The 26,800-nt window shown below is 37.0% G+C and overlaps 1 protein-coding gene across 1 annotated transcript; it reads right to left on the bottom strand.

The window, feature by feature from the left end:
* Positions 1 to 19: 19 nt before the first annotated feature.
* LOC127452927 (calpain-7-like) lies at positions 20 to 11,581 on the bottom strand. Its single transcript, XM_051718816.1, has 21 exons — positions 11,201 to 11,581; positions 10,866 to 10,974; positions 10,013 to 10,170; positions 9,670 to 9,737; positions 8,994 to 9,200; positions 8,384 to 8,470; positions 8,071 to 8,197; positions 7,488 to 7,573; positions 7,023 to 7,116; positions 6,748 to 6,894; positions 6,550 to 6,656; positions 5,569 to 5,689; positions 4,594 to 4,738; positions 4,409 to 4,508; positions 4,154 to 4,289; positions 3,930 to 4,005; positions 3,662 to 3,807; positions 3,435 to 3,497; positions 3,196 to 3,326; positions 2,254 to 2,346; positions 20 to 2,060 (listed from the first exon to the last, which is right to left on the bottom strand). The coding sequence occupies exons 1-21, from the start codon at positions 11,300 to 11,302 to the stop codon at positions 1,916 to 1,918; spliced, it is 2,448 nt and encodes an 815-aa protein (XP_051574776.1). The 5' UTR covers positions 11,303 to 11,581; the 3' UTR covers positions 20 to 1,915.
* Positions 11,582 to 26,800: the final 15,219 nt, after the last annotated feature.

Raw genomic sequence — 26,800 nt, 5'->3', positions numbered from 1 at the left:
TCAATACAAGTTAAGCTCATTCGACAGCATTTGTGGCATGATGTTGATTGCCACAAAAATTTTGACATCCCTCCTTTTCTTAAAAAAAACAAAAAACAAATCTGGATTCCAGTGAAGCACTTACAATGGAAGTGAATGGGGCCCAATCCTTAAAGGTTAAAATACTCGCTGTTTTAAAAGTATAGACACAAGATGTAAACAATGCGTGTTAACATGTTTTGACAGAAGAATGAATGTAAGTGCTTTTATAAAATTATAAGCTTCTTTAAACCCTCCAAAAATTGACCCCATTCACTTAAGTGCCTCACTGTAACCTAGGAGGGCCAAATCAACATTATTTTTTGTGGTAATCAACATTATGCCACAAATGTTGTCGATTGAGCTAAACTTGTATTGAACCCAGAATATTTCTTTAAATACAAATTAAGCTCTATCAACAACATCTGTGGCATGCTGTCGATTACCACAGAAAATAATTTGTAGTCATACCTCAAATATATAATAAATAATTTGCAGTTCATAAAAATGTTGACAATTATGCGCTTATAATGAAAGTCTATGGGTTCCATAGACCCATAGACTTGTATTGTAAGTGCATTTCAGTGTACACACTTTTTTTTTTTTTAACACACGTTTTGTGTAGCTAAACTTGTATTTAAACTGGACTATTTCTTTAAGATCTCAGATCACCTTTCTCTTCTCGCTTCTCTCTTTTTATGATTACATGGTTATATGATGGTATGAAATACAACAAATGAGTCTCTTTGGATTCTGAATTTGATTTAAAATGAACACTTAATGAGTGACTATTAATAGTGACTCTCCAGCCATGATGTCACTAAACAATCCATAAGAGCTAAGTAGCTTCCCACATTGTCATGTTTACAAATTTTACTACCCATTTCTAGTTATGACATCAGAATTTTCAGTATAACGTGTTACATGTAACATGTGAATTTTCAGTATAACTGCTGCTCAGCCTTGTGACTCCAAATGAGGTACTTTGGTGGAAAAACAAAAATGGCTTTAAAAGCTACTCTGTGAGAATGCCTGATAACACATACACCAATATTTTAACCTCAATAAATATATTTGAGCATATGAATGACAACCAAAAAGCAAGAACTGTTAAAAAGGAAGAACTTAAACAAGCATTTGCACAAGCCCCAAATAGGAACATCCTCAACAATCACGTGTCCATTTACAATGTGCGAACATCCAGTTCATCATCATCATCTGAAAACATACAGTACTGTGCTGGTAGATAGTGACTGAAACAAATCGGGCTTTCATTTTGTTACACATAATGAAAAAAAACCCCAATAACATTTCTATAGCAGAAAATAATTTGGGTGCACCAGATGGATGTGTATACAATCTTTGATAAAAGCACACTGCCCACTGAAAAGAGAAGCCCTCTGAAATTCATTCTACCTAGACATCACTTGACAGACCAGAAGAAGAGCCCTTAGTATGGGGACGGAGAAATCTGCACACAACACAGACCCCTCTGTTCTTTTGCTACTGTTGCAGTAGACATCATTAATATACAACAATGTAAAGTCCCTTTTGTATTACAGTCTCCTGAGCGAAAGGTTTAGTGTACTCGCACCATCCTTTCTGATTGCAACTTTGGACCGCAGGTCTTAGAGGAGTGTGCTTTTGGCTGATTGAACACACTTCCTCCAAGCACGGCACTGCAACAGCACAGGAGTCAGAGCAGTCATTATCTATTGCACACAAACATGAAAAATATGGCACTATGTCAGGTAGCATCTGTGGGTGGTGCGCTTTTGTTTTTGTAAACAAGCATGTCCATGCCTTAGGGAGAGATGAGTGCTAAAGCATCCTCAGGAGGGCGTCTCTTAAATTGGTTGGCCGCTGATACAGGCTATTTTTCAGCAGGATCGTGTCCTTATTGTAGCTGAGATACCCGCAGTGGCGTGACGCTGCTGAAGTCCAGGAAAAACGGGCCTTCCTGTTTGGGCAGGAAAGTGGTGGGGATGACATTGTAAATGCCGGCAGGGAGGAGCTCCACCTCCATATAACAGAAACCACATCTAAGGGCAGAGAAAATGTAGTTATATGCCATAATACAATACCTCAATCTTTTGAATAGAGTGCATTTTGTAAAAACACTTTCATCTTTAAGTAACAGACATTATGATGAACAATTTATACAACTATGTTCGTGTTGAGCTCTGCTTTAAGGTCAGCTTCGGTTATCTTGATCACAGAGCGTATTTGCTTTACCTGTAATCTCCGCTGCCTCTCTTTTGAGAACCTGAGGATCCAGGATCTCCTGCTGTAGATACGGTCACCACCTCAAAGCCCACGCTGTACTGCCTGCCAAGAGAAAGACAAACTCATTCATATTCACAGAAAACACGCTGCATCAGACATCCTCTCATCACAGAGTATACACTCCCACACACTTCAGCAGGAAGAGAGAGATACAGAAGCGATCTGAATGTGTGGAGGTGTTTCTTCCAAAGTGGAATGGCTACACAGGATTGCCCTGTCCATGTCATTGCTGGTGTGAAAGGAAATCCTAAGCCTTGTCAAAACTTGACACCTAAACGATTCAGTTTGCCGAAAGACAGAACCATTTGGGGGTGTTCTGAAATGTGATGAATCTAATAATTTCAGAATTAAATGTTAATGTCAAAATTTGTACACTTTTTTTTTTTTCTGAAATTTATTGCAACCTCTTGCACCCCCTTGCTGGCTCCAGCCAGGACCTCAATTTGAAAACCCCTAGACTATATTTAGAAAAAGAGAAGTTAATTTCCCTTGACACTGGCTGACTTTGTGAACTTTGTACTTTTAGTAGAATAATGGTTGATGCTGCATACAAAGATCATACATCATCTGAAACTGTTATCGCATGACAATATGTGATATTAATGAAAAGAAAACTGACATCTTACAAAGGTTTGAAAATATTACACCACATTTTCTTAACTATATGATATGATACACCTCATTCTGTGAAATTGTTTTGCATTTGATGCTACCAAGGCTAGAGTTTTGGTTAGGGAGCCTTACAGGACTCCAAATAAACACAGCATATGAATGCTGCGTATGAAGACTTTTTGCAAAACAAGAAGCAACCTTTGAAATGCATCACCACTGATGGAACATGAGTGAAATGTGCCCTCTGGTGGTGTGGAGTAAAATAACTATCAGTCTGACCTTGAGCCACGAAGTTCAATGAGCAGAGGGCCTGATTTCTCCAGGTTAAACTGGTATATGGGGTTGTTCTTGTAGGTATCTTTATAATTTCCACAACCCCCGGCACTGGCACCCTTCCACTGGCCATTTATCTACACACAAGAATATAGCAAAGAGGGAGATGTTTATCCCTCTGGAAACAGCTGCCAATATTAATAATAATCACCAATAACAATATAAGTGTAAAGATGTGGACTCACTCTTTTGGTGTGGATGAAGGGTGTTGGAATTTTGGAGAAATTAAACTTGCACACTGAGTAGACCTGGAAAGGATATATTCACAGGACGACAAATAATATGATTAAGGACTATACATTCACAAGTAAGTATTAGCATCATAATGAAGATAAAAATCTAAAATATATCAGGATGAGACCTAAACACAAGCCCTCACTTGTATGGACACACACACTGATTGTAATCTTACCCTTAGTGTGTAGTTGATGGTGTTTTGTTTTTCATACTGAGAGACCACCAGTGTAAAAGTGTGAGTTCCAGGACTTGTCAGTTTGATTTTGGTCAGGTAGTGAGGGCTGTTGATCCTGATGCCATCAATGTAGGGTGGAGGCTCAGCTACAAACAAACAAACAAACAATAATAATAATAATGAACTATAAAGAAGTCAAATCAAATTGATCTAATATATTTGACAACTTTAATGCCTCAAAGACACACCAGCATTTGTGTTTATTTACCTGGATAATACACTTTCTCTCCATCGGTCTTGTAAACGACTAAAGTGATAAACTCCCGGTTTTGAGCAAAGTCATCCTTGAGAGTGCATGAGAAAACTAATTCATTAATAGATTACATTTTCATTGTTTTTTATCTACATTGCTTATTACAAACAGTAAGTAAGTACCCTCAATCTGATTGTAGTGCACTGCAAGAATTACACCACACTAATCTGCTGCCATACCTTGTCAGTGATATGTCTTGTGAGTAGCACCCATACAGCAGCGCCCCCTTGAGGACAATTCACCTCCAGTTTGTATTGAGGGTTATTGGCCAAGCTGTAGACATCCTTCACTGGTCCTTGTTTCCCATCCCAGCTACTGCAATAACAAACCATAGCACATGTCCAATTTCTTATCTGATGAGAAGACCATCAGGCATGACAGAGAGATAAAAATAGACACTACATACGAGATGATGTAATAACTATGAGACGAACCTGTGGATACATGAGGATTCTTTGAACAGAGTTGGATTCCAGCTCAGGTAGATGACATCGTAATACTGGCACAGGTCTTCCCAGATGATCCAAAATACCCCTTAAAGAAAAACACAGATGTGAATAAGCACTTTTCTTCTTGTTTGCCAATTTGTCGTGTTCATTGTAGTATAGCATTTCCTTACCGTTGTCAAACTTCTGTGCCGTTTTAGGGTCAAAATTGAGGTATTTCAGAAGATCTGGTGTCCAGTTCTTTTCGTCACGTTCACTATAGCGACCTTTCCATCTGAGGTGACTCCACGGGTTCTTCAGCTGGAGGAAGCGTTTACCCTGAGAGAACGAGGAGGAGATGACGTTGCAAGAACAATCAAGATACCATTATACAATTAAAGTTCCAAGAGGCCTCTAAATGTATTTTCCAGCAAACGTCCAAACAATCATTACAGTTTCAGAAGCCAATATTTTGTATGGCTATGAAATTAATTAAGCCATGTGAATTAGAGGTAGACCGATATATCGGTTTTACCGAATAATCAGTGGCGATAGTTGCTTTTAGGAATTATCGTTATCTGCAAAAATCTATGGCGATAGTTGCCGATATATTTTTCATCATTTCGTAATTTCAAAATAAGAGTACCCAGCGTGTTTCGGGCTTGTTTATACATAAATGTCCCGCGTAATGCACCAAATCGTAATTTCTTTTCCTGGTTATTTTGGTTGAACAATAAACTGCATTAGTACTCGGTCTGTGCCGGTCATAGTAAGGATAGAATAAGATTTGTTTGACATTCTATAAATCAATTTTAAAAACTACTGTCCAATTAATCGGTTATCGGCCTTTCCCACCACCTTTGTTATTGGTATCGGCAAAATCCACTATCGGTTGAACTCTAATGTGAATAGCAGGAATTTTCATTGTCAAGTTGGCAGCCATAATACCTTGTAAAAGTAAGAAATAATAAATCCTAAATAATCCTAAAAAGACTGTTGCTTAATCGCCATAGTGGCTTTAGAAACTGGCCCACTTTTAAAGGTAGACTTTACTGCGGTGTATGAAAATGAGTTGCAATCAGAATGCAGTACATGTGTGAGCTTCAGTTATTGTGAAATTGTGTAACTGAACAACATTGTGCGTCATGGAAGGGGGTTGCAAATTTTACCTTGTATTGCCTGATGTCTAGGACAGCATATGCATGTGTGGGCACTAAGCCCCACCTCTCCCCCTCCTCCTCAGTCATGACCCCTGTTGCTGTGGTGATAAGAACATCTCCTCTGTGAAACCTGTGACAATGCATTACAAACCCACATACAGACTATTAATGCCCAAAATGAAGGCAGGCAAACTGTCAAAGGCCATATTAAAGGGATAGTTCACCCAAAAAATGAAAATTCTCTCATCATTAACTCATTAACCCTCATATCATCCCAGATGTGTATGACTTTCTTTCTTCTGTTGAACACAAAAAGATTTTTAGAAGAATATTATGGAATACAATTCCATAGTATGCAAGTGAATGGGTACCAACATTTTTAAGCTCCATAAAGCACATAAAGTCAGTAAAAAAGTCATCCGTAATACTCCAGAGGTTAAATCCGTGTCTTCTGAAGCGATATGATAGGTGTGGGTGAGAAACAGATCAATATGTAAGTTACCATTTTTACCATAAATTCTCCTCCCTGCCCAGTAGGTGTCGATATGCAAGAATGCAAATCAACAAAAAAAAAGAAGAATGTAAAAGAAAAAGTGAAAGTGAAGAGTGATAGTAAAAAAGGACTTAAATATTGAACTGTTTCTCACCCACACCTATCATATTGCTTCTGAAGGCATGGATTTAATTACTGGAGTCGTATGGATTACTTTTATGCTGTGTTTATGTGCATTTTAGATCATCAAAATTTCGGCACCCATTCACTTGCATTGTATGGACCTACAGAGCTGAAATATTCTACAAAAAATATTTGTTTATGTTCTGCAGAAGAAAGAAAGTCATACATATCTGGGATGGCATGAGGGTGAGTGATCATTTCCCTTTAACAGCTGCACAATCTAAAGAAATATGTGACGTTAACAGTAATCAGAAATCAATAGACAGCCAAAAAATATATAATTGCAACTGTGTATACTGTAAATGTGCGCTTACCTCTGGAAAAGCATGCGGAAAGTGTCGTCTTTGTTAAAGGACTGATTGTCTGAGTGCATAGCGATACGTTCTGGGATCCAGCCTGTGAGTGCGTGTAAATCAATATTCTGCAAATTAACAACAAATGGTGGTCAATAAACACTATGACTCTGTAAATGCATAAAGCACCATGCACAACTGGCTTGAGGTGCCACTTACAGAGTTGGAGCCAGGAAAGTCGTATCCTCCCATGACCTTCATGTATGCCTTCTCGATAAGTGATACCCAAAGTTCACTGCGATTACTGGAGTAAGAGCATAGCAGCTCACCGTTACGATCCACTGGGAGGAAATCATCAATGATCACCTGACAAGGAACACACACCTTAACTATAACAATATAGTCTGGAAAACCTGTTTATCTGCAAACTATGATGATAGCAACAGATAAAAGACTGGTTATTTGAGGAGGCGTGGCTAAAAGAAGTTGATTACCTTCCTTGGCACGCCGTTAATGTGTAGCTTCACCATGTACTTCCCACAGGGGTTATATTCTGGCTCTCGTTTCCTGTTCTGTGGGTAGATGATACTAGACAAAAACCCATACACATGTTTTTATTATATAATGGTGGGGATATCCCATTGACTTCTATTGTTCTTGTTACAACTATTACTTATTAGCTAATTAATGCCATTTTCAACACATTTTTTCTCTTCCCACATTAATGACTCAAAAGTGTTGAGGTTTACAAACAATGCTGCATCTTCAACTCATCTGCAACCCACTGCTTCAGGAATTTATGACATATTTGCCCCAGGACAAATTACACAAGATATTAAACAATCATAACCTGATTCACTGATGAGGAACCCAGCAGGAGGCTAGATGATCCAAGGGTTAGTTTAAAACATGAGTCAAACTGGTTGAGTAAACATGGGGGTCTGGCACGGCCGCCATACCTTGTGATTAACTTTTTGTTGTAGCGTCTCTCATATGCTGCACTAATGGCCAATGAGGCAACGAAGGAACAGTCTGACACAACCGTCTGCAAAAATGAATAAACAAAAGAACATTTACATAAGAGTAACATTGAGCTTTCTGTATAGAAAAACCACAGTCAAATCAGCTCTGAACAATAAGCAATGCTTTCACTAGTAAAGTCTGACCTTTCTCTGCTAAAGCTTAGTGTTATTTTTTCGATGTTAAAATACTTTCTCTTATCCCAGCTTAATATGCAGAGACAACTGAGCCATTTGTAGGTTGACTTTCCCTAAAATATAAACACTGTGTCTCTGTGACGCTTTCAAAACATTGCTCAACACAGCAACAATGGCTCAACGAATAGCCCGAGTTTGGGGCAGGACTCTCTGTTTGTCCAACCAGCGGGAGATTGGGAGAGGTTTGAGAAACCTGTTATAAAACAATGATTATTTTTGTATTTCTAGTGCAAGTGGCGGAGAAGCTTCACTTCAGCTTTAACTGGTTTCCATAGCTTAAAGTTTTTGAGCGGTGCACTTAGTATAGAGATGCATGAAATGTGACCTGCTTGATGCTGAAGCTGGACACAGTGAAGATCATGGTGGGGTTATTGCAGATGTCATTTGGCCGAACCCAGCGTGAGAATATGGCTTTCTGCTTCGGCGACAGAGCCAGTTTTCCACATTTGTCGCTATGTATAAACATCACCATGTCACAGACCTTTCCATGATGCATTGCAACATTTCAAAGAGTGTTACAGGACTACTGTTTTCAAAAGAGTGAAAACAAAATACAGCTGTTGAAATTTACAATCAACAGCTGCATATGAACAGTATAAATAGAACCAGAAAAATAAAATGAAATAAAAAAAACTCACGAGAATGGAACAGGAAAAGCGAAACGTTCCCTCAGGTCAACGCTCATGAATGGAACATATTCAATTCCATTTATCTTGGAGGTTTTCCTTTTAAACACAAAAATGTTATAATTGATTAACCATGGGGAGGAAAAAAATAACATTTCAGTAAGTCAACCAAATTGCCTTTAGCTAATATATCATGTTGATTTTACTGATCTTTTTCCTGTCTTGCACTGTTTTCTTTGTAGACACCATCCTATTTTCTTTAAAGGGATAGTTCACACAAAAATGAACATTCTGTCATCGTTTACTCACCCTCATATTGTTCCTATCCCATATGACTTATTTTCTTCTGTGGAACACAAAAGGAGATGTAAGGCAGACTTTATATTCTCAGTCAGCATTCACATTCTTTACATGAAGAAAAAAAAGCAATGAAAGTGAATGGTGGCTGAGGCTGTCTGTCCATAACAATTTGTCTAACATCTCCTTTTGTGTTCCATAGAAGAAAGAAAATAATACAGGTTTGGAAAAACATGAGGGTGAGTAAATGACAGAATTTAAATTTGTGGGTGAACTACTGACGCCTCTTTTGCACCTGCTGAAAGTTTCACTTCTCTGAGCCTACCTGAGCACCTCTATCTCCTCCGTTGTGTAGCGTTGCCCCTGCGGTTCACAGGACTGCACTGCTCGAACCGGCTGAGGTTTGTCATGCAGGGAGAAGTCTGGGCCTAGCGGAAGGAACTGCCTCACCTGAGCAGGGGCTTTGGGTGCGGATGAAAAGGGCTTGTCCTGGTTTGCAGGTTTACTAAGAGAATCTTTCAGTCTCTCTGCCCTGAATGAGGAAAAGTGAATTACAAAGGATAATGGGTAAAATGTGCATCATATTGATGATGAGAGTGCAGAGAAGACTGAATAACAGGATAAAATGTAGGATATATTAGTATATGTTAGAGAAGTAACTGAAAGGTGAAGTGTGTAATTCTTCGCAGTATGGCAGTCTCAGTCAACATTCACTTACATTGCATCCTTTTCCCATACAATGAAAGTGAATGGTGACTGAGGCTATCATTCTGCCTAACATCTCATTTTGTATTCCACAGAAGAAAGAAAGTCATACAAGTATGGAATAAAATTAGGGTGAGTAAATGACGACAAGATTTTTTTTAAAGCAAAATATCCTTTTCAACACATTACTTGGGATAAAAGTATTTTTGACATTAAACATAAAATTAAACACTTCCCCTTAAGCAGTTTCATTTAGGCCTGCTTTTTACAACTTAGTATAATAAAGAGTGAAGCACCTGTCCAGTGCCTGCCGAGCAAGCTGCTTCAATTTGCCCTGTAGTGCTTGATCTGACGTCTCATTGGTCTGTATGTGAGAGAGAAAACGTTAACAGTTTTCAGTTGGGACTCTGTTTCTGATTACTAGAGGAGCCCATATAACTGTCAGTCAGAGATCTTAAACCACACCAACCAACCAGATAAACACCACCACCTGTTGCAAAGACTGGGAACTATTACATCAGAAATACTGTTCGAGTTAATACAGTATAGTCAATTCAATGTAATTATATAGTTAGTTAGATAATCATGTCGTTATATAAAGTTCTGATGTCCGACTTTGCCCTTTATGTAAAGACTCACTGCTTGAATGCACAACTCCACAGCCTGAGTGTACAGCTCAATAGCTTCATCAGTGTTTTCCTTCTCATCCTCTTCAAAAGCCTGTGTCACCAGGAAGTATGCCCTCTCAAGATCCAACTGATGCTTGCTCTTCAGCGGGTCACTGCTCTGTGCTTGAACTAATAAGAGGGAAGTCAATCAGTGGGCTGATGTGTTTGGCTTACAGTATGTATATATCCAGCACTGATTAATAAATATATAGATCAGTGATATCCAGTGATCAACAGAACCTTAAAGGGATAGCTCACCCAAAAATGAAAATTCTGTCAACATTTACTCACCCTCACGTTCCAAATCCATATAACTTTCTTTCTTCAGTGGAACACAAAAGGAGATGTTAGACAGAATGTTAGTCTCAGTCACCATTCACTTTCATTGCATGAAAAAGAAAAGATGCAATCAAAGTGAATGGTGACAAAAATCATCTTTTGTGTTCTGCAGAAGAAAAAAAAAAGTCAAACACATCTGCGATGGCATGAGGGTGAGTAAATGATGAGAGAAATTTCATTTTTGGTTGAACTATTCCTTTTATTTGCAATTCATTAATGCTGAAGTAGTCATACCACTTTCAAATATGATCTGATCTATGTAGGCCTAAGCATTTCTAAAGGTTGGGCTGTGGAAAATATGAGTGTCATTTCTCCCTCCTTCCTTCTACAACAGGGAGGAGGAGGTTTCACCTTCTCTGACCACAGAGATGAAGAGTGGTGGACAAAATTTCAGCCCTTGTGAATCAACTTAATGGCAACTGGTTGAATCTCGATACAGAGTAACAACAGATGAAAACAGCTTTCTGACGATGACATCAACTGACCAGCGCTGAGTAGAGTCTGTACTCTGTCCAGGTACTCGTTCACCTTGTCTTGAATGTTCTCTAGTTTGGATCCAGCCATACCTGCATAGATGAGAGCTTGGGCAGCCTCCTAAAAAGAACCAAAGACACAGAGTATGACAAAATATAAATGTATGTAAAATATGAAAGTGGATATGGATTTATTTATATGGCAGCCGAATAAAAAACTCGTGTACTGTAGTTACATCAGAGAACATCTTTTTTAGAGATATTTTAAGGAAGGTTAACAAAACAAGATTATCTTTAGCTGTCATTAAGGAAGAAAGCATACAGCCATAAACTTTGATACAGCTTACCTTGTAGAAGAAAACGGCTTCATTGTATTTTCCCTGCTGGTCGTGCAGTACAGCTGATTTGGCAAATTTAACAGCATCGAGTTCAAGAGCTGTAAAATCCATAATTGATGTTTAACGATTGATAACTGAATTCAGCTTGTCGGGTGTATGGCTAATAATGTTAGTCTCCTCTTCATTATAGGCTGCTTCTCCTTCGAGTATTTGCGCTTCTTTCTTGAGTTATTATTGTTACGTGTACTTCTCGAGGTCTATCGCCGAAATAAAATGAAGCAAGACCGAAAAAGACTAATTAAAAGGGGGTTGACAACTTGGTTTCACTAAATAAGGCGCGAGCCCGATATGCCGTAACTTGCTTTTCATGTCATCAAAACAAACCCGCGAGCCCGCTGTACTTTCGGATCGGGTGGGCGTGTCTCGTGTCGTCATGACGCGTCATTTACAGAGCCAATGGCGCGTAGCAAAACTTCATGTGGGAAAATCCATCGCTTTCACCTATGAATGTGCAATGCGTTCAAATAATTATAGAAATTCTCAAAACTTCCCCCTTGAGTGTTATGCAAAGCAAAATTTACAGAGATGGGATATGATGCTGTCCGCTTCCAGTAATAAACTAGTAATAAGCCGTGCACTGCAGTCATAACTGTTGGTCATCTGGAAATATTACAGGCCTACATATGTTCTGCTGCTGTTGCAGTTCCTAAAATGTAGTTTAATTATGAGCCAAATTATAGTGAATAAAACTGAAATCTGATTACAATCTATTTCCCAGATGATACATTCAACACTAAACAAAACAAACTTTGACTTTGAAGATATACTTGGATTACTGCTGTCAAAAGTACTGGTACATTGGTACCAAGTTGGTACTAAAATAAAATATATGTAATGATACCAGTGTTTCTGAAGTACCGGTAGTACCGACACTGCGGTAAAGTTAGTTTTACATTTGACATTCGTTGGATATTCGGGTTCATGCACATTAAACTTCAAGACCACTTGACCTAAAGATGTCAAACCAACTGCAAATTACTCAGAATATTTTTCCCTCTATTGCACAAGGCTTATTTTTGGGAGTTTTTCTTTGGTAGTTTTTAAAAAGAATATTCAGTCCCTGTTTTTAAATAGAATATGCGGTCCCTTTAAATCCATTAAACTCCAAGACTGTTGTATCTAAAGAAGTCAACCCAACCGCAAATTACTCAGCTTATTATTGCCTATTACACAAGGCTTATTTTTTAGTTTTTAAATAGAATATATGGTTCCTTTAAAGGGACCAACTATTCGAATTAAAAACAGGGATTAAATATTCGATTTAAAAACTACCAAAGAAAAACTCCCCAAAATAAGCCCTATGCAATAGAGGGAATACAATTTGGAGTACTTGGCAGTTGGTTTGACATCTTTAGATAAACTGGTCTTGGAGTTTAATGGATTTAAAGGGACCAAATATTCTATAGCCTACAAAAACTCTTATCCTGATCATTCAGGATTTGTTTCCGACCACATTTCTTCTGCGAAGCTAACGGTTCACCACTATCCTTCCAGGTTTTAATAATGCGTTGGACAGTTCTTAACACAATTCCTTTGCTTGATGCAGGCCAATAATTAGCCCCTTCTGAAACACAGTAACATCTTTTCCACGACCATGGGATACGTCTTCCGACATGGTTGTTTAAGAAATCAGAAGCTACACACTGCTTCAGTTAGGGTTAAAAGTATTATTGCCAGCTGAAACATATTAATCACTGCAGTAATGATCCACTCATAGTCTCTTAAGTATCTGCTTATTTAAATCCAAACAGTGACCTTTTTTTTGGGCCAGGCAGCATACTTTCAAGGCCATAAAATGACATTTTATTGGCAGCCATGAACTTGTTAACTCTGACCCTTAGTGTTAGGAAAAATGTTCATCAAGTCTGTCTGGACTTGTTTTTTCTTTCTTTTGAAGATGTGGTTTCATCTGATGCAAGTTTTTGAGAGAAAGAAGAACTACAAAAGGTTGAGATTTTTTTTTTTTCATCTTTGTTTCTTACTGTGATTATAATAGAGAGTAAAGAGCCAAAAAAATAAATAAATAAATAGTACTGCTTACTGGCCATGACATAGGTTGCACAAATAAATATTTCTGTGCAACATACGTTACATTAAAATAAGTATTTTCTATGCTTAGAAACAGACATCACAGAGAACTACACGTAAATTTAATAATAATAATTCAATTAAGTGAAATAAATGGTTAAGGGTCTACTTTTTTTGGATATACATACCCTCATAGTACAGACCCACATAGCCTTTAATCTCCTGATGTCCGGTTTCAGATGGGGCATTAGAAGACTATTAGAGCTGACATCAAAGTCTATAAGGACACTGAATGCAGACATACTGTAAATAGTGTCTCAAGACTTTAAACACATCACTGGGAAGAAATGTGTATACATTTTTTCTCTGACTTAATAGACAATGATCTGACATGTTTTAAACATGTCAAAACATTGAGTTCTCTCATTTTTTGTACTCAAAGCAAATTTGTGATGAGCTGTATACACAAAAACAGCAATAATGGACAGGACATGGGGTAAGCATTTTGCTTTGCTGAAGATACAATTTAGCCAGTCCAGTCTACAAGGATTGCAATAGTCACTCTGCATACTGTACATAAAATCTTTTAGCTGTCTTCAAACTTCATGCTATGTTATCTGCTCTACACTAATTTGTGTAGGTTGTGATATAGTCTGCATAAGCTCTAAACTTCCGCCTTCTGGCAGGCGAAACAAAAGAAAAGAAGCCCCCCCCCCCCCCATCTTTCTTTTGAACAGTTATTTCCCCCAATAAGGTCACTTGACAATGCAACATCTTCAATGAGTGCTATATAAAAAATGTAAGTGCAATATGTAAATTCACATTTATACATGCTATGTTACCTATTCAATGTGTGCAATATTTAATTCACAATTTTTTACATTTTCTTTGATATCTATATTCTACATAAATATGTAAATACCTGTCCAGACCCATATCTCTCTGCACATACTTATTCACCTTTGCCCAGTCATATATGTAAAAACATATACTTTTCATCTTAGCATATTATTCTGTGAATACGCTATTCTTCTTCTGTAATTCAGTGTCTGTTATTTCTGTGAGTACTGCAGGCATCTGTTACCAAGACAAATTCCTTGTGTGTGAGCACTCTTGGTGAACTGATCCTGATTTCTGAATGTGTTTGCTTTGTTAACACATCAATGTTTCAAAACCCATTTGTGCATTTAAAGGAACTATGCGATAAAAATCTGCTATTTTTGTTTAGTCTTGTAGGAAAAGTACCCATTTTTACCATGTAACCCTGATTGAAAAATGCGCTAAAAACTAATAGCTATACTTAGTTGAATAAGGAACAAAACAATAGTTTGAATTAATGTACTCCACATAAACCCTAGCTGTGCTAGAGAGGCATGAAAACATGTTTGCGACCTGGGTGACATTTATTGTAATATACAGTACTTTTTTCTCTCATAAATGAAAGAGATGGCAAAAGTTATTAAGTGTGACTAAGAAAGCCTCAGAGGGAGGGAAATCTCCTGTCAGTGCCTCCCCTAATCTAGAACAGTTTACAGACCATATGGTTGACATCCTGGGTCAATTCAGTATACATTCACTCTCTGGGTGGCCTTACTAAAGTACTAGAAAGTCTCAAAGTACAGATAATATCATACATTTCACCATGGTCACAAGGATAAAAATAAAAAGTGGACAAATAGTCCAAGTCCTCCTAAACCTTAAAGGAATATTCTGGGTTCAATACAAGTTAAGCTCAATCGACAGCATTTGTGGCATAATGTCGATTACCACATGATGTATTTCAAATTGTCCTTCCTTTTCAGAAATTGAGGTTACAGTAAGCCACTTAGAATGGAAGTGCATGGGGCCAATGTTTGGAGGATTTAAACACAGAAATGTGAAGCTTATAATTTTATAAAAGCACTTGCATTAATTCTTCTGTTAAAACTCATGTATTGTTTTAGCTGTAAAATTGTTTAAATCATCATTTTTACAGTCGTTTGGGGTTTTAGGGTTTGTTGACATTACATCATCATAGCAATGAAGTTGTCAAATTGGCCATAACTTTACACAGAAAAGGTTAGCAAGGGATTTTAATCACTCTGAAATCCTGTTAGCATGCATATTGTTTATATCTTGTGGCTTTACTTTTGAAACAGTGAGTATTTTAACATTTACAGATTGGCCCCATTCACTTCCATTATAAGTGCCTCACTGTAACCCAGGTTTCTGCTTTTTTTATTTTTTTTATTTTTTTTTTTAAGAAAAGGAGGAACAAGTCTAAATTATTTTCTGTGGTAATCAACATTATATGCCACAAATGCTGTCGCTTGAGCTTAACTTGGAAAAACTGGACTATTCCTTTAAAACAATCAAACAAATAAATATATTTGTTTTTTATTTGTTCATTTTGTTTACATTTATTTTACATTTATAATAAATCATTATTAAAAATATGTATTTTAGCTCACTCAGATGTATGGACATTTACTTGAGAGGAATTCTGTTATAGACAGGATTATTTGCCATATTTTACTTTCTTTTAAAAAGTAATTACATAGAAACTTTGTTCTCTCTGCAAGACCTTTATGATTCCATTATCTCAATTCCAGTGGGATTGCTGCAATTGCATCAAGTTAATATGCCCTTAAAGGTTGATTAATGGTAATGCTGCTTTTGTTTGTTGTTTTGTTTAACATCATTAATACTGTTTAAATCGAACTGGAGTTCTTACTGACAGGTAAAGCTTCTAAACTATTTGCCAAGATAGATGTTAACAGTAAAAGTATTTCTTAGTGCGTCACTTTGTTAAGAAATATGTCACTATATCAAGAATATAAAAGGTAGTAAGAAAAAATAAATAAAAATGTTGTCAGTTGATACTTCCATATTCACAGAGCTTGTCCAATGGGTTTGCATATATTTTAAATGCCTTTGTTATTGTGTGTAACAGAAAATACTCCCATGCTGAAATATTTTGTTATTGTTACAAGCCTGTTCTTCATTCGCCTTTTTGACAAGTTCAGAGGTCAGTGTCAAGAATGGAGAACACAGTAAACACTGAGATACATCAATGCATTTCACCCAACCACTGAGGTGAAAATATTTGAGATACAAAATGGAATGATCAAAGTGATAGGCAGTAAAATAATAATCTATAGTTCAGGTAATGCCAAGTTCACTTGGCTTTAATTTCAACACAAGCATCGGATTTGATAGGTCATCTCATTTATCAAACTGAAAAAGTATTTTCCAAAAACCAAAGCCAAGCTAAACAGCCGCTGGAGATTTTGTTGTGACTTTGAAAAGGATTAAATGCTTAAATTAAGTTTTAAGACTTGGTTAATTTCAGAAAGAGAGTAATGTTTCAAGATCATGGTTTCTTTCCTTTTATTAAAACCCCTTTTATTCAAGCTCTGAAACCCAGTGTATTTGAAATCCTCTTCGAACCTCAGACAGAAAACATCAAAATCTTCAGTTCATTCTGTTGCAAACTTGAAATATAAATAAGGGGAAGTTTCCATCAAAACTGTTGTGCCCTCTTCTCCTCTTTACAATGTTTATTCCTTGAGTTTGGGGGTAAACAAAGGAAACACATTACCGCAGTGGATGATTACTGTAATTAAGCAATCTTAATCAAAGGAATTTAAACTGTTTCTAGTCCTCAAAATCACCACAACCTTTTCTCACCAGACTTACACTCTTTCAAAATAAAAGTTATTTAATGGTACTTTGCAACACCTCAGGCTCAGAAAAGAACACTTGTCTTATCAAGAACCATTTTTTTGCTGTATTAGATTCTCGAGTTGGCTATATGTTATATTATATGTTAAATTATAAGCTCTTAAGATGTGCATATTGGTTTCTGGGTTCTTTAAAGCACCAATACATATGATTTTCTAAAGAACAAAACACAAGGTTCTTTGCTGAACTTTTAAAGGTCTTCTGTGGCAGCAACAGGCTGTCGAACCGTTATTGGTTGTAATTGGAACCTTTTAAGAGTATGTGCAGTCTTTTAGATATGTTGGATGAAATATTTATTCTTGAATCAAACTCTACTCTCATAATTAATTGTTTTATTTTATTTTGCTACACAGTTAAATAATTATTTTCTGTTTTTGTTGTACCTTATATTGGATTAAATCTTGAGATTTTTGCTAATGGTTAGTTAAGAATTATTCCATGGGCATGAATCCATGGACCACACCTCTGCCTTACATCAACAATCCAGGCTGGTGGCGGTGGTGTAATGGTGTGGGGAAAGTTTTCTTGGCAAACTTTGGGCCTGTTAATACCAATCAATCATCGCTTGAATGCCACAGCCTATTTGAGTATTGTTGCTGACCATGTGCATCCCTTCATGGCCACAATTTACCTTCTAATGGCCACTTAAAAAGCATGATAATGCACCATGTCACAAAACAAAAGTCGTTTCAAACTGGTTTCATGAACATGACAATGTGTTCACTGTTCTTCAGTGGCCTTCCAGTCACTGGATCTGAATCCAATAGAACACCTTTGGGATGTGGTAGAACGGGAGATTTGCAGCATGAATGTGCAACTAACAAATCTGCAGAAATTGTGTGATGCAATAATGTCAACATGTACCACAATCTCAAAGGAATGTTTCCAACATCTTGTGGAATCCATGCCATGAATTATTGAGGCTGCTCTGAGAGCAAAGGGAGCCCCCCCCCCAGTATTCATATAGTGTTTGTTAATAAAGTGCTCAGTGAATGTACATGACATACTGCACAATTTTGACTGTGCAAATTTTTTAATGGACCCTTTTCACAGGCTGAAGATGCTTTCAATCCTTATTTAGCAGTGTAAATCTAGCAGACTTTTTTATATTGTTGTCTCCTGCTGAAAGCTTTTAGACACTCTCCCCCCGTGAACATGGATTGGGGAAAATGGGGTGGCGGACGCCACAAGCTGGGCCCCATGGGAGTTGTGGGCCCCTGGGCTTCAGCCCATGTAAGCCCATGCGTTAATGAGCCACTGCTGATTGCAATAACTCTATTTATTATTTTTTGGGAAGCTGTGAAGTGTGAAAATGTTATAGTGGATTTTTTTAAAACTTATGGCATAACGCTTGCACTTAGCTCTAGTGCTCTTAAAATAGGGCCTGAGGAGCAGTTATGAAGAATGTTGATGCTGCTCTTTTTCCATACATTGAAAATTAAGGTAACTGATAGGGATGTGCCCAAAGCCAAATACTAATTCGGAAAGGCACGAATAATGACTTCAAAATGAATAACGAATTCATCCGAATAATAGAAAAAATATTCGGAAGACTGATCATCCAACGAGCACAGGTATAAAGTGATATTTTAAATAAACATATAGAAAATTATAAAGCAATGATGTGTCTGTGAAACTGATATTACTACATTGTAAACCTTATGAATGAAAATGTGCATGGTGATTTCAAGTTCAGATCTGATGGCCACTTTCTTGACTCTGTTTGCAGTCTCCATTAATTGTGCGTGTCTTAGAAATTTAAGCTTGTAAAGAGTATTAACTATATCATACACATTTTCCACTTCTTGAAATGTCTGTTTGAAATGCCTGATCTGTAACACATTAACTCCAAATGTTTCATACAATTCACACTTAAGGATTTATAAACCAACACTGTTTGCACAATGTTTAATTTCTCACCAGAGAAGTGATGATTTTGTAGCGGAAGTTGACCACATTTGTATCCACATTACCGAATAAGGTAATTATCTGGTTAATCCTTTATTCCATAAAATGTTTAAATGCTCAGTAGAGGATTAAATACTTCACAGAGTGTAAATCTATTCAGAATATTCCTGCACACGGATTGCAAAAAAAAAAAAAAAAAACGTGCTTTTACAGTGCTATCAATTTGTAGGCTATATTAATTTATTCTCATTTCTTTTAATATTTGTATTTAATTTAATATTTGCTGCAAAATGTGTGCTTGACATTTTACACTTGCTTGACACCTCATGCCTCCAGAATAACATTTTACTTGCACATGACACAGAGATAAAAAATGTTTTGTTTCAGCAGATATTAATGTCCGAAATACCAGGAGAAACCACAGTTAACAACATATTCCACAGTTTATGTAGCCTACATATTCAGCTTCATCTGGGGAGAAAAAAATAAAGAATATATCAATAATAGAATTAAATAATAATAGTAATAATACAAATATAATAATAATAATAATAATGATAATAATAATAATAATAATTATCATGTTCCTGTTGCTTCTGGCGCCTAGCTCGAGTCTGTGTTTGTTGTCTGCTAGCTTTTTTTAGCATCGCTTATCTATCTGTTTTCAGCTTTTAATCTTTAATCTCTGCCATTTTTTCCCGCATTATTCTCTTATCGCAATTCAACTGCGTGCATTTTTCCATGTGCATCCGCTTTCTATTTTTATCGCGATTAAACTGTGTGCATTTGACCATGCGCACCCGTTTTCTCCTCTGTGTTACAAGGATTATAGCATCGATCTCAAAGCACCGCTTATCAAGAACAACTATAACAACAAACAATTGCGTGAGGGATTCATATCGATCTCAAACCCTCGCCGCTTTGGAACAACCATCAACAACAAACAATTGCAGTAAGTCATGGCATTCGCTCATGCTATTTCTTCCTGCATTGCATGCCACATGTTTACTATAGCTTCTTTCGTCAGCAGGGAGGGATTTAAATGTTATAAATGTAAGGAATTAGTCAGGCTGACAGAGAATATTAATGAGTTAGAGACAAGCATCCAAACGCTAGTGGAGGTCATTGAGAAAGGGAAGCCAGTAGATACTGTTTCAGATGCGGGTAGAACAGAGAGCAACACACACACTTTGGTTCTGGCTACAGAGCCCCCGCAGCAGTGCACTATTGTTTAATGCATTACGGGGGCTCAGACATCTGACATCAGATCAAATTTACAAGTGCTGGCTAATGCTAAATGTAGATTTTCTAAAATTGTTATTCATGTCAGCAAAAACTATGTCAGACACTGTAATATGCTCTGACCCCCTCGCTGCTTGACGTGGTGATGAGGTTTATAGTAGTTTAGTGTCACTGAATGGTTGGATGTCTGAGTGGTGTCCAGAGAATAGCATATGATTCATAGACAATTGGAAGAGTTTTCAGGTTAACCTGACCTGTTAAATAGAGACGGACTCCATCCCTCCAGGGAAGGTGCTGCTCACCTCTCTAGTAATTTGGCTCATATAATTAATGGTGATAGTATTTGACTAACTGGGGCCCAGGTCAGGAAGCAGACAAACTGGCTCTGTTCCCCAAACTACCAAACACAAAACTCTTACTAAATTATTTAGCAAAAATTGGATTATGGTAAAATTTGAAAAAGAACTCATTTTTCAGATAAACATCATATAAATGTAGGGCTACTAAACATTAGATTTCTGTAACAAGTTTGTGATGGGGTGCAAGAAGGAAACGGGAGTCGGCGAGTTCCAACACAAAAACAATTCACTCTAATAACATGCACCTGAGTCTCTGTGGGCACGTGGTAGCTCTCTCTCTCTTCACTGGCATCTGGCTCGCACTTTAATCTGTCTCCAACTCTCACTGCAATGACAAACAGCTGTTAGAGACTATCATTGACAGGTGATGATCTTTACCGTTCATCTGTCCTGATCTCGCTCTCCATTTACAAGCCGGCACTCAGCCACGCCCCCACTTCCACAGTCAATTTCAACCAAATTTGCAAATGAAATTATTACAGATCATAGTTTGGATGTGCTCTGTTCGACTGAAACCTAGCTTAAACCGGATGAATATATTAGTCTACTCCCCCATATTATTGTTATAAACATGAGCCTCGTCTGAAGGGTCGAGGAGGACATGTTGCTAGAATTTACAGTGAAGTTTTTGGTGTTACTCAGAGTCTTTTGAACTAATAATGCTTAATGTGACACCATCAGATACAAGTAAAAAATCTCTGTCGTCTTTTGCCTTTGCTACAGTATATAGATCACCCAGGCTGTATTCTGATTTCCATGGTAAATTTGCACATTTTCTATCAGATCTAGTTGTTACTGTGTATAGCTTTAATTGTTGGTGACTTCAACATTCACATAAATAATGAAAATGACACATTGGGATTAGCATTTATCAATATTCTCAACTCTCTTGGAGTCAGACAAAATGTGACAGGGTCAACTCAACACCATAATCATACATTAGATTTAATTCTGTAATATGGAGTTGATGTTGATGCTATAGAAATTATGCCGCAGAGCAATGACATCTCAGATCATTACCTCGTCTCTTGTATACTGCGATCAGCTAAAGTTGCTCAATCTACACCACGCTATTGTTCAGGTAGAAATATTCTTTCGACCACTAAAGATAGCTTCAGTAATAATCTTCCAGATCTATCTCTATTGATAGTGTTGCCTCCTTTCGATTAAAGAAAAGAAAAAAAGAAAAAGGCTCACACCATGGTACATTGATCACACTCATGCTCTCAAGAGAGCAGCTCGTAAAATGGAGCGCAAGTGGAAGAATACAAAATTAGAGGTATTTTGCGGTGCATGGAAGGATAGTGTCTGTAGCTACAGACAAGCACTAAAAGCTTCCAGGTCAGAATATTATAGCAAACTCATAGAAAATAACCACAACAATCCTTGGTTTTTATTCAGTACTGTGGCTAAATTGGTTAGTTATAAAGCCTCAACTGAACCAGATATTCCGTCGCAGCACAATAGTAAAGACTTCATGAATTTTTTTACTGATAAAATTGAAGTAATCAGAAATAAAATTGGAATTATGCAATCGTCTGTCACAGTACCTCAGAAAACAGTGTCTCATAATTTTCCTCACGAGCAGCTCCAATCTTTTGCTGACGTACACTACCGGTCAAAAGTTTTGAAACACTTGACCGAAATGTTTCCCATTATCTTAAAAATCTTTTGATCTGAAGGCATATACTTAAATGTTTGAAATTAGTTTTGTAGACAAAAATATAATTGTGCCACCATATTCATTTATTTCATTATAAATCTAAAATGTAATAATTTTTGAAATTGATGACTTGGACCAAATAATACAGAAAAGCAGCCAATAAGTGCCCAACATAGATGGGAACTCCTTCAATACTGTTTAAAAAGCATCCCAGGGTGATACCTCAAGAAGTTGGTTGAGAAAATGTCAAGAGTACATGTCTGCAAATTCTAGGCAAAGGGTGACTACTTTGAAGATGCTAAAATATAACACAGTTTTGATTTATTTTGGATTTTGTTTAGTCACAACATAATTCCCATAGTTCCATTTATGTTATTCCATAGTTTTAATGACTTTACTATTATTCTAAAATGTGAAGAAATATATATATATATATATATAATAAAGAATGAGTAAGTGCTTCAAACTTTTGACTGGTAGTGTAGGTCATGAAGAGCTAACAAAACTTGACGAAACATCAAAAGCCAAAACATGTATGTTAGATTCAATACCAACTAAGCTCTAAAAAAGAGGTATTCCCTGTAATCTCAGAACCTCTTCTTAATATTATTAACTCCTCACTGTCTTTAGGACATGTCCCAAGAAACTTTAAAATGGCAGTTATCAAACCACTTATTAAGAAGCCACAACTTGATCCTGGAGAACTGACTAATTATAGACCGATTTAAAATCTCCCGTTTATGTCAAAAATACTAGAAAAGGTAGTGTCCTCCCAACTATGTTCATTTCTACAGAGAATTAGTATATATTAACAATTTCAGTCAAGATTTATAAGTTTTAGGGCCTCTGCTTTTCTCCTTATAAATGCTTCCCCTGGGAGATATTATCAGGAATCGTGAAATAAGTTTACACTGTAATGCTGATGATACCCAACTTTATAGTTCTTCTAAAACCCAATGAAATTTCACAATTCTCCAAATTAGCAGAGTGTATCAATGTAATCAAAGATTGGATGGCCAGAAATTTCCTTCTACTCAATTCCGACAAAACAGAGGTACTAATTATTGGACCAAAAACCTTTAAAAATGATCCGCTAAAATATAATTTGACTCTTTATGGATGTACTGTTCCATTGTCTTCTACAGTGAAGAACTTAGGTGTTATATTTGATACCAATCTGTCCTTTGAAAATCACATTTCCAATGTTTGTAGAACAGCATTCTTCCCCTCCAAAATATTGCTAAGTTACAACACATGCTCTCTGTTGCTGATGCTGAAAAACAAATTCATGCGTTCGTGACCTCAAGACTAGATTATTGTAATGCATTACTGGGAGGATGTCCTGCAAGTTCAATAAATAAACTTCAATTGGTTCAAAATGCAGCAGCCAGAGTGCTGACTTGAACCAAGAAATATGATCATATTAGCCCCATTTTATCATCGTTAGATTGGCTACCTGTTAAATTTAATATTAATTTTAACATTTTGTTAACTACGTACACAGCTTTGAATGGTCTAGCTCTGCAGTACTTATGTGACCTGCCATGCTATATTCCATCACGTTCATTACGAATGCAAAATTCTGGCCTGTAGTTCCTAGAATATCAAAATCCACAAAAGGATGTAGATCCTTTTCCTATTTGGCTCCTTATCTATGGAATAGTCACCCTAACACTGTTCGGGACGCAGACACACTCACTCAGTTTAAGTCTAGACTGAAGACTCATCTATTTAGCAAAGCATACGCCTAATTTATCTGTAAGCTCACAATTAGGCTGCTTTAGTTAGGTCTGCCGGAACCAGAAACATTTATCATGATCTATAACTCTGCAAAAAATGTAATGGCATCTACACTAATATTATTCTATTTGTATCCCTGTCCAGGGGTCACCAGAACTGGCCAGTTCCAGCTCCGTTCCTGCTTGGTGTCGGACTCCACTGCTACGTGTGTTTGAGTGATGATGGATAAATGCAGCCGGTGCCAGCCAGACATCACTTCAGTCTATTACGATAGACTTCAGAGGATGAACTGATGCCAACTCCAACCATAAGACATGGGATACTTCATATGCCACTGCCTGAACCTTGGACTTAGGATAGACCTCACCAAAATGACCGGCCGGTTGAACTGCGATGCATCTCTGCCTGCATCATCTCAGTCTAATGATGGGCTACACTCCTGAAATGGAATGCAGTTAATCCAGAATGGACTTCAAAGACATTAGTCATTAATCTTACTGTTCATACAAAATCTTTGTTTAAACACTGGCCCTTTACATTTACGTAGGTTACTAATTTTAAACCATGACTTGCATTGTATTCATGATGTTAGCCAGAGGGGCACTGGCCCCCACAGTGAGCCTGGTTGCTCCCAATGTTATTTTTCTCCATTAACCGACATCTTATGGAGTTTTGTGTTCCTTGCCACAGTCGCCTTCGGCTTGCTTACTGAGGTTCTATGTCCAATTATTATTTAATTATTTATTTTTATACACAATTTACAATTAAACAATGATGACTCTAAGACTTTATAGATATAACAGTTTCATTTTCTGTTAATGCACGATTTTCTGTAAAGCTGCTTTGAAACTATTTGTGTTGTGAAAAGCGCTATACAAATAAAAATGACTTGACGACTTGATTTAAATCTGAGGCATACTTTATATACAGAAGCTATATCCTTAATTTAAGACAGTTACATTTTAAAATTAGTTTGATGCACTTCCTGTTTAAGCCACGGCCACATCCGGTTGTATCCGAATACTGATAATTTTGTCATATAGTATCAGATACAGATACAGATAATGCCTTTGCTGCACATCCCTAGTGACTGAGTTTGTCTGTCCCTAACATTCTGTCTGACATCTCCTTTTGTGTTTCATGAAAACAAAAAAACTCATATGAGTTTGGAACAACATGAGGGTGAGTAAATAATGACAGAATCTTTGGGTTGGGACTCTGCCTTTAAAGGTCAAAAAATTCCTCAAAGGCACAATATGTTACAAGGGAAACCATAACAGCTGATTTTAGAAATAGAAGGACAGCTAAATAACAGCTAAACTAAAAATACAAACTGTACAATCCCAAATCAAGACCTTGAAACTGTCTGCTTTCTCTTCAAAACTTCCAGACCCTGAATTTTCTCTCTGGACAGAAGCTCCTGTCAGCCCCTTTTGTATAAAAACAGACACAGATTTGAATTAGCTTACAGTAACATAACATTTATCTTCAATGACCAATACAAATGGTATCAACCTGCAAGTTTATATTCTGGTGTCTCAACTGGGCTTCTTATCTAGCTTTACCAGCTAGACTTACTGGTCCACCAGCTAAACCAGTACCAAGCCAACACTAATAAGCCTAAACAGCCTGAACCAGCATAGAAATTCATACTGGTTTCTTGGAACATCTCCTTTTGTCACTTTCCAGGACTTTCGGCTTCATCATACCACGTTGGTGGAATGACCTTCCCAACTCCATCCGTGAAGCTGACTCACTTTCTGTCTTCAAAAAACTGCTAAAAACACATCTTTTCCATGTGCACTTAACCAGTCACTGAAAATAAATAAATAAATAAATAAATAATAAATAATGTCCTTGTTGCACTTAATCTGTTTGGAATGCTATTCTGATGTTAGTGAAACTTTGTAATATGGCACTCTTCGTACCACTATCTCCTTAAGATGATTCACTGATGTGTTCCTCTTTTGTAAGTCACTTTGGATAAAAGCGTCTGCCAAATGAATAAATGTAAATGTTTTGTGTTTCACAGAAGAAAGTAAGTCATATGGGTTTGGAACAACATGAGAGTGAGAAATGATCACAGAGTTTTCATGTTTAGGTGAACAATCCCTTTAACAGTATCTCACTTTAAGCCAAAGAACAGTGTGAAAAGGATTTTTGCTCTGTGTTGTACAAGTACAGAAAATAAAAGCACATTCTATCCCAAGGGTTTTAGAAAGGAGTCATTCAGCTTTTGCAAGTACAGTATATTTTGGCAGCATACTTAAAGGGAACTGCTCAATGCCAAAAGTTAAGTGATAAACAGTATAGTTCTGCAGATACTAAATCAATTATAGAATGAAGTCATTAAGTCGAGATAATTATAATCTATAGATTAAGGGTTGTAACAAAGAAGACAAACAAGAAGTTAGAGTTAGTGAGCCAAATTTTCGACTTGTCTGGATTCAGGAATTTGTAGTTTGATAAGAAGGTTTGCACAGCAAGCACTGCTTAAGAGAAAGACAAAACTAATGACAGGAAACAGAAACAATGGAGGAGGAGTAAAGAAAAAAGACTATTGAGCATTGTTCTGTCATTATACCTCATAGAAATTGTTGTCATTATTATAAGATCTTATCAGTTCTGACTCTTTACAGGTTCAGCCAGACTTGCCAGAAGAGAAAAATGATATGAGGCACACACAGTGAGAAAAACACATACTAGTAATCTATTAAGTCTTTCACACAAATGAGTGATGTGATTATGAGCTTCATAGCAGGAGGCTGGTAAAGCATAATATTAAAAACAGCTGTCATTAGACATAATCATTGAGACTGCAGTAACTTAAGTAACATTTAGAGCTAAAGCAGAAACATTTCCCGAAACTCAGTCAGAGTCTAAAAC

This window comes from Myxocyprinus asiaticus, chromosome 15 (genome assembly GCF_019703515.2).
Source record: "Myxocyprinus asiaticus isolate MX2 ecotype Aquarium Trade chromosome 15, UBuf_Myxa_2, whole genome shotgun sequence".
Taxonomy (NCBI): domain Eukaryota; kingdom Metazoa; phylum Chordata; class Actinopteri; order Cypriniformes; family Catostomidae; genus Myxocyprinus; species Myxocyprinus asiaticus.
This window is presented reverse-complemented; position numbering and strand designations above follow the sequence as displayed.